The following is an 8,325-nucleotide window of genomic DNA, read 5'->3' on the forward strand; positions in this document are numbered from 1 at the left end:
AGAAGATGAAACCGAGCGGTTTTGGAATCAAATAGACATGGAAATGCTATTCAATGGACTATAGGAGAGAACTTAATTTCTAGTTTTTATTATTTCCATTTTTTTTTCATTTTTTTTAATAAGGTTTTAAAGTTCATTATGTTTAATTGGATTTCAAGTAGCCTTTAATACCTTCTTGCCGTGGGTTTTATATTAAGGAGATCCATTCTCCTTGTGAAATGAGAGAGCCACGAAAACAAAACAAAAAATCATCTATTCTACATAGGGGGCTGCGGCAAGAAAGGCCAAGAGGAATAGCTACTTTGGAGTTTTTCTTTACTAGGGCTACGATGTAGCCTAATCATGAATACTTAATTGCCTTGTGGCTTGTTATTATCATGTTTTTCTTCTTTATTGAATATCTTTTGCTATTCAGAATGTGCTTCAATTTTATTTAGATGCTTGATCACCATCTAGGTTTAAATTAGGTTAATTTGATGCAAGTCAAAGTAGATGTGCAATTGATACCATAACCACCTATTTGTAGATGCCATACAATTAGGGTTTGTGTGATTTTTCAACAATTTCCATATAGCTTAATGGGTTCTTACTTGTTCAAATCCATCTAGTTGCCATAGAGGGTTAACATGTACGGATACTTTTGATGCAACCAGATGCCATGGCCGTTGAATAATTTAGGGAAAATCGATCATCAATATTGGGGAACTACTTGAGCATAACATATTAAGGGAATTAAGTAGAATTGGTTACAGTGAATTCAGATGTCCTAGGTTTTATTTTCTTATATTTATAATTTTATTATTTCATGTATTTTATTTTAAATTCATATTTCATTTTTAGTTTAATTCAAATCTTCTATCTTTTCCGTTAAAGCTTCCTAATTATAATTTGTTCCAATTTAGTTAGTAAGACATTTAGAATCAATTCAAGAGAAAGGAAGGAAAGAAAGAAATATTAATCTAAAAAATCAATCAAATTGTTTTTTTATTTGGAATAAATACATAACTAATTGAAGCCTCCCTACACGAGTCATACATATTCATCAAACCTTATTTTCACTTTACACAACAAGAGTGCTGATATAGTGCTATATATTTGGATCATATAATTATTAATAATGTATATGAACTAATGCATGCAAGCATCAAGGTTCAAATTTCAACATGCAGAATAACTTCGAAGTTAATTGCCAAGTAAAACCATGAGGTTGTACGTTTAAAGACACTATCGTTCACAGGTAGAATCGTAGAGGTGAAGAGGAAGGCGTGGAGCAAGAAAAGCCTCAAGTGGCTTTTCTTTCATAAGGGCAAGACCCACCCTTTCACGCATATCCACCGGCTCATCACCCATGCTGCTCATATGAAACCCCTGAACCAAACGAGCCAGAACCAATTGAACCATATGTAACCCTAGTGTCGCACCAGGGCATGACCTTCTGCCTGAGCTAAACGGAATGTACTCAAAACCCTTGAAATAGTCCACGTCAGCATTGTCGGTCATGAACCTCTCAGGGTGAAACTCACAAGGGTTGGCCCACACACGCGGGTCCCGGTGCAATTTCCATAAGTTGACCACTATACGGGTGCCTTTGGGGACAAAGTAACCAGAGAGATGAGAATCCTCCATGCCCTCGTGAACGGTGATTGGGACAGACGGGTATAAGCGTAGGGTTTCTTTGACAATGGCTTGGAGGTATTTGAGCTTTGGGATGTCGGATTCTTGAACCCATCTGTCACTTCCTACGTGGATGTCCAATTCTTGTTGGGCAGATTTTAGGGCACCTGGGTTGCTGAGTAGTAAGGAGAGTGCCCATGTTAGTGCAACAGATGTGCTTTCTGTGCCACCTACGATGAGAATCTGCCAATTAAGGAAGAGAAACACTGTTTTAAAGTATAATACTTGATGTTGAGGGATGACCAAGTGAGGGATCAGGATGCAATCATGCAAGACGTCAAATTGTCTAGTCATTTCGATAGCCGCATGTGTGGCGAAAAATAAAAAATGGGCCCATTGAGTTTTATAGATAGGCTCGCATTTTGCCACAAATCAGTTAGCGGAAGACCCACATTATTTAAAGAATTTTTAACGAAAAATTTCTAATGTTGTTTACTTTAACGAAAAATCATATTTTTATATTAAAAAATCAATCTTAGTATTATTTACTTTATCATTTATTTTTTCATTATCATTAAAATTCAAAATTTTCAAACTATTTTCATTAGTTTTCCTAATAATCTAGCGTGACCTCAATAGTTAATTAACAGATTAATACTTGGGCCTTTTTTGAAAGTAACCTCAAATCTCAAGGGAGTATTTTATAATTAACTACTTTAATCAATTTTCAATTTAAGGAATCATTTTTAATCAATTTTCAATTTAAGGGATCATTTTGATGTTGTGAGTCAATTTCAAGGACTATTTTGATGTTGCGGGTCAATTTCAAGGATCATTTGTGAGGAAAAAAAGACTTATGGAATCTATTTATGTGCCACATCAGTATTTAACAGAATTGTAACGAAAAGATCATATTGATTTGCGACACCTATTTTCAGGAACTCTATTGATTGGTTTTCAATTTCAGAAACCATCTCGATGGTAAGAGTCAATTTCATGAACCATTTGTGATAAAAACCCATATATCATTAGATAGAACTAGCATTGTGTTAAGTGAAAATCTAAAAAATCTATTATGCTCCACGTACTTTATAAAATATTTTAAAGCACGCTGAATATTATATGGAAATTATTGTGTAAGTGTAACAGCTAATGATATAGTGTGACAAGTTTACGAAATATATAAATCACATTTCGTGTTTAATTAAAGAGTTAAGATTTTGAAACTTGTAAATATCTTGGGTGGATTTAAGCTAGGCCTGGCAATTCCATACATGACTAGATAACCCAACACGACACGACACGAAATTAATAAATGTTCAAGTCGACACGATAATAAATTGGATCGTTATCGGATAACCCGATAAGCACATGTTAAGATGACGGGTTGGTTCGGGTATACACTTGGGTAACATGATACACGATAAGTAAAATATTAATTTTATAATTTTATAACCCTAAAAAAATACTTTAATAATTATATATATATATATTAATTTAACAATTTTATACCCCTAAAAACAATAATTATATATATATATTAAATTAAATCTTAAAATTGGGTGACCATTGGATCGGCTTAAATATACATACCATTCAATTTCTTAAGTATTATACGTACAAAATAAATAAATTTAAATCTACTTAATAAATAAATATATATATACACACACACCATTGAACTTGATGGGATACGAATTCTACGAAACTAATTTCAATGATCCAACCGTTAAACTTGTTTGTATATGCTTTGACATCGCATCAGCAAAAAATTGCAAAAAAAAAAAAAAAACATTCAAAGATCAAGTAACGGGACAAAACTTTTCGACGATTATCAACGAAAAATCACGATTTAATGGTTATTTTAACTCCGATTTTGATGATTTTTTTACATCTACACTCTTTTACCCTATATGAATACAATGAATGAACTCGATCTTCAATTAAAATATTTACACTAGTGGATACCACAAAATCTTATATTATACTTAATGAAAGTACGAATAAACTCTTAAGTGTTAGTGAATCTATTGTTTGATAGGATACGCATTCTACGAAACTAGTATCAACGATCCAACCGCCAAACATGTTTGTATATACTTCGAGATCGCATATGCCAAAAAATTGCAAAAAGAAAGCATTCAGAGATCAAGTAACGAGATAAAACTTTTCGACGGTTATAAATGAAAAATCACGTTTTAACGGTTATTTTAACTCTGATTTTGATGATTTTTTACAGCTACACTCCTTGACCCTATATGAATACAATGAATGAATTTAATCTTCAATTTAAAATATTTACACTAGTGGATACCACAAAATCTTATGTTATACTTAATGAAAGTATAAACAAACTCAAAGTGTTAGTGAATCTATCGTTTTGATGGGATATGCATTCTATGAAACTAATTTCAATTATCCAACCGTCAAACTTGTTTGTATATGCTTCAAGATCGCATACGCCAAAAATCGCAAAAAACAAACATTCAAAGATCAAGTAACGGGACAAAACTTTTCGACGATTATCAACGAAAAATCATGATTTAACCGTTATTTTAACTCTGATGTTGATGATTTTTTTACAGTTACACTCCTTGACCCTATATGAATATAATGAATGAATTCGATCTTCAATTTAAAATACACCTAAGATGAAATATAGAGTCCCTATATCCTTGTGGTTAGTGGAGAACAGTCATACACTAGTGGATACTACAAAATCTTATGTTATACTTAATGAAAGTATGAATAAACTCGTAACTGTTAGTGAATCTATCGTTTTTATGGGATACGCATTCTACGAAACTAATGTCAACGATCTAACCATCAAACTTGTTTGTATATGCTTTAATATCGCATACGCCAAAAATAGCAAACAACAAACATTCAGAAATTAAGTAACGGGACAAAACTTTTCGACGGTTATCAACGGAAAATCACAATTTAACAATTAGTTTAATTTCGATTTTGATGATTTTTTACAGCTAACTCCTTGACCCTATACGAATACAATAAACGAACTCGATCTTCAATTTAAAATATTTACACTAGTGGATACTACAAAATCTTATGTTATACTTAATAAAAGTATGAATAAACTTTTAAGTATTAGTGAATCTATTGTTTTGATGGGATACGTATTCTACGAAACTAGTTTCAACGATCCAATAGTCAAACATGTTAGTATATACTTCGAGATCGCATACGCCAAAAATCGCAAAAAACGAACATTCAGAGATCAAGTAACGGGACAAAAATTTTCGACGGTTATCAACAAAAAATCATGATTTAATCGTTATTTTAACTCTGATTTTGATGATTTTTTACAGCTACCCTCCTTGACCCTATATGAATACAATGAATGAATTTGATCTTCAATTTAAAATATTTACATTAGTTGATACCACAAAATCTTATGTTATACTTAATGAAAGTATGAATAAACTCTTAAGTGTTAGTAAATCTATTGTTTTGATGAGATACGCATTTTACGAAACTAATGTCAACGATCCAATCGTCAAACTTGTTTGTATATTCTTCAAGATCGCATACGCCAAAAATCGCAAAAAACAAACATTCATAAATGAAGTAATGGGACAAAAATTTTCGACAGTTATCAACGAAAAATCATGATTTAATCATTATTTTAACTCTGATTTTGATGATTTTTTACAGCTACCCTCCTTGACCCTATATGAATATAATGAATGAATTCGATCTTCAATTTAAAATATTTACACTAGTGGATACCACAAAATCTTATGTTATACTTAATAAAAGTATGAATAAACTCTTAAGTGTTAGTGAATCTATCGTTTTGATGAGATATGCATTCTACGATACTAATGTCAACGATCCAACCGTCAAACTTGTTTGTATATACTTCGAGATCGCATACACCAAAAATCGCAAAAAACAAACATTTAGAGATCAAGTAACGGGACAAAACTTTTCGATGGTTATCAACGAAAAATCACGATTTAACGGTTATTTTAACTCCGATTTTAATGATTTTTTACACTACACTCCTTGACCCTATATGAATACAATGAATGAACTCGATCTTCAATTAAAAATATTTACACTAGTGGATAGCACATACTCGATGAAAGTATGAATAAACTCTTAAGTGTTAGTGAATCCTTCGTTTTGATGGGATATGCATTCTACGAAACTAATTTCAATGATCCAACCGTCAAACTTGTTTGTCTATGATTCGAGATCGCATACGCTAAAAATCGCAAAAAAAAAAAAAAATACAGAGATTAAGTAACGGGACAAAACTTTTCGACGGTTATCAACGAAAAATCACGATTGAACGGTTATTTTAACTCCGACTTTGATGATTTTTTACAGCTACACTCCTTGACCCTATATGGATACAATGAATGAATTCGATTTTCAATTTAAAATATATACACTAGTAGATACCACAAAATCTTATGTTATGATGATCGATGAAAATTGAGGATTTGTAAAATGAATAACATGCAAGCTTTGAGTTCCATTGGCAAGGTTTAAACTTTTGAGAAAAGCTTCACAACCTTGAAAACAAAAACTCTTTCATTTTGCATATCCTTGCACATTTAATATTTTGTAATAGACTAGTAATGTATGGATATTTGTTTATTAGGTTCTTATTTTCAAGTGTAGATGTAGTACTTAAACGGCAAATATGTTTTAATGTTTTGAAAAAAAAATAAAATATTTTTCTTAACAGGTCATAACGGGTTAGGTCACTTTACCCGGATAAAGTGACCTGGCCTTTTAAGGACCCATTAAGATAACGGGTTTGACACGACACGACACGACCCGTTAAGATAACATGTGTTAAACCAAAATGACACCAACACGACAGACACTATCCGTTTGCCAGGCCTAGCTAAAGCCATGTTTCAAGTCTATATAATACTACATAGAGTGTTCCTTGATATGTAATATAAACCAAATTTAGAGAACTTACAAGTGATGTTGCTTTGACGACGTTATCACAGCTATGGCCAGAAATGACAGCCTCCTCTCCAAAGTTGGATATCATCGCATCCATCAAGTCACTTTCGACTCTGGTGCTATTACCGGTCTTGCTTTCTTGAGAACGATGTTCGTCAAGCCAGCTGCTAAGCACAGAGTCAAGTTCCTTAAACGTGCGTTTCATGGAACTCACAGGCCCAAACAAGCTGTCCAGCCATTCAAAACATGGCATAGCATCCGACCACATAAAATTGCCAAGGAGATGCATAGCCTTCTGCATAGCCTTTTCGAAACGCCAAGCCTCACTGCCTTTTTCATTGTATTCGCCATCCGAAAATCTCTTCCCGGCAATTAGCCTCACGCTAATGTTGAACATCAAGCGCTCCACTAACTCGCTTAAATGCACCACTACTGAGGAAATGGTGGGCGATGTGGTGAGGCCCGACGATCCCACCACATCGAACAATTTCTTTATAAACGAGTCAACTTCTTCGGCTCGGACGTGACTAAGCATTTCAACTTTTTGGGCTGACAGAAACTCCTGAGTAGCTAACTTCCGGATGTCGCGCCAGTAGGATCCGTACGGGGCTAAGGCAAAAATGGCGTTGTTGTAACCCAAGTGTTTGCCGGCTGCTGTAGTCGGTCGTGTGGCAAAAACAATGTCGTTTTTTGTGAAGCGTTCTTTCACATGTTCCCAAGCGCTCAGCACAACCACTACTTGGTGCGGACCAAGCTTGAGTGAGTAGATTGGACCGAGTTTATCTGCCATGGCGCCAAGGATTAGGGCAACAGGGTCTTTGCCATGTAGGAGATGGAGGTGACCTATGAGAGGCCATGCTTCTGTGGGTTGAGGGACTTTGGGCAACGACATGGTTTCTGCCTTTGTGTTGTTGATGATATTCCTCTTCTTTTGCTTGGTGTATGCTGCGATTATTCTCAATGTACCACAGAGAACCAGCAGCAAAGCTATTATTGTGTTAATGATTTTGTGGGTTGGAGAAATGAAATCATTCATGGTGCGAGATATATGAGGATGAAATGTGCGTAGAATGATCATATCTTAGATTTTGTGTGTATTTATAGGTTGTATGGGTTTATTTGAAGTCATGTCAACTTTAAGAGTAATGTTACACTTATTACATTTTTTTTTTTTATAACATATTTGTATTATCTTTTTAATGAAAGTGGAAATCATCATTCCATGTGAATTTCATCTCAATAAAAAAAACGTAAATTTCTACTAATTAATAAAACACTCATTGTCAATCAAAATCTTATGAAATTATCATTTTAACCCTCTAATTAAAATAGAATATGAATAAGAAATATGGGGTAGAAATGTAATTTTACACAATCAAATGTTGCTTTTTTTTTCTTCAAGGCCTCACCTATATGTAATCCTAATATATCTCTAATTAAAAAAACAAAAAAAAAAAAAAAAAACCCTCCCACTCTCATATTCTCTGTCACTCTCTTCCTCTCTTCTTTTATTTCAAAAACAAAAATAAAAAAAATTTCTCAAACACTTTGTGTGTGCTCATATGTTAATATAATATGAAAAAATGCGATAAAAGTGATAGTTTTATAATTTTAAACTTTTCAGATCAATAATTTCAATCAGATCCACTTGCCCGTGATGCACTGGTGCCTAGTAGATTTTGTTTGTTTTTTGGTTTTTTTTTTTTTTTTTTTCAGTTTTTGTTTTACTTGTCTGCCCTTATCTAGTATAGTAGGACTTTC

General features: G+C 33.3%; 1 protein-coding gene across 1 annotated transcript; it reads right to left on the reverse strand.

Annotated features, from left to right (window-relative positions):
- Window positions 1-954: 954 nt before the first annotated feature.
- On the reverse strand, window positions 955-7,648 carry LOC137727149 (dimethylnonatriene synthase-like). The gene is made up of 2 exons (XM_088677111.1): window positions 6,578-7,648; window positions 955-1,857 (listed from the first exon to the last, which is right to left on the reverse strand). Exons 1-2 carry the CDS (start codon window positions 7,640-7,642, stop codon window positions 1,225-1,227), a joined length of 1,698 nt encoding a protein of 565 aa, XP_088533237.1. The 5' UTR covers window positions 7,643-7,648; the 3' UTR covers window positions 955-1,224.
- Window positions 7,649-8,325: the final 677 nt, after the last annotated feature.

Source organism: Pyrus communis, chromosome 10 (assembly GCF_041283825.1).
Source record: "Pyrus communis isolate YQ-2024b chromosome 10, ASM4128382v1, whole genome shotgun sequence".
Taxonomy (NCBI): Eukaryota; Viridiplantae; Streptophyta; class Magnoliopsida; order Rosales; family Rosaceae; genus Pyrus; species Pyrus communis.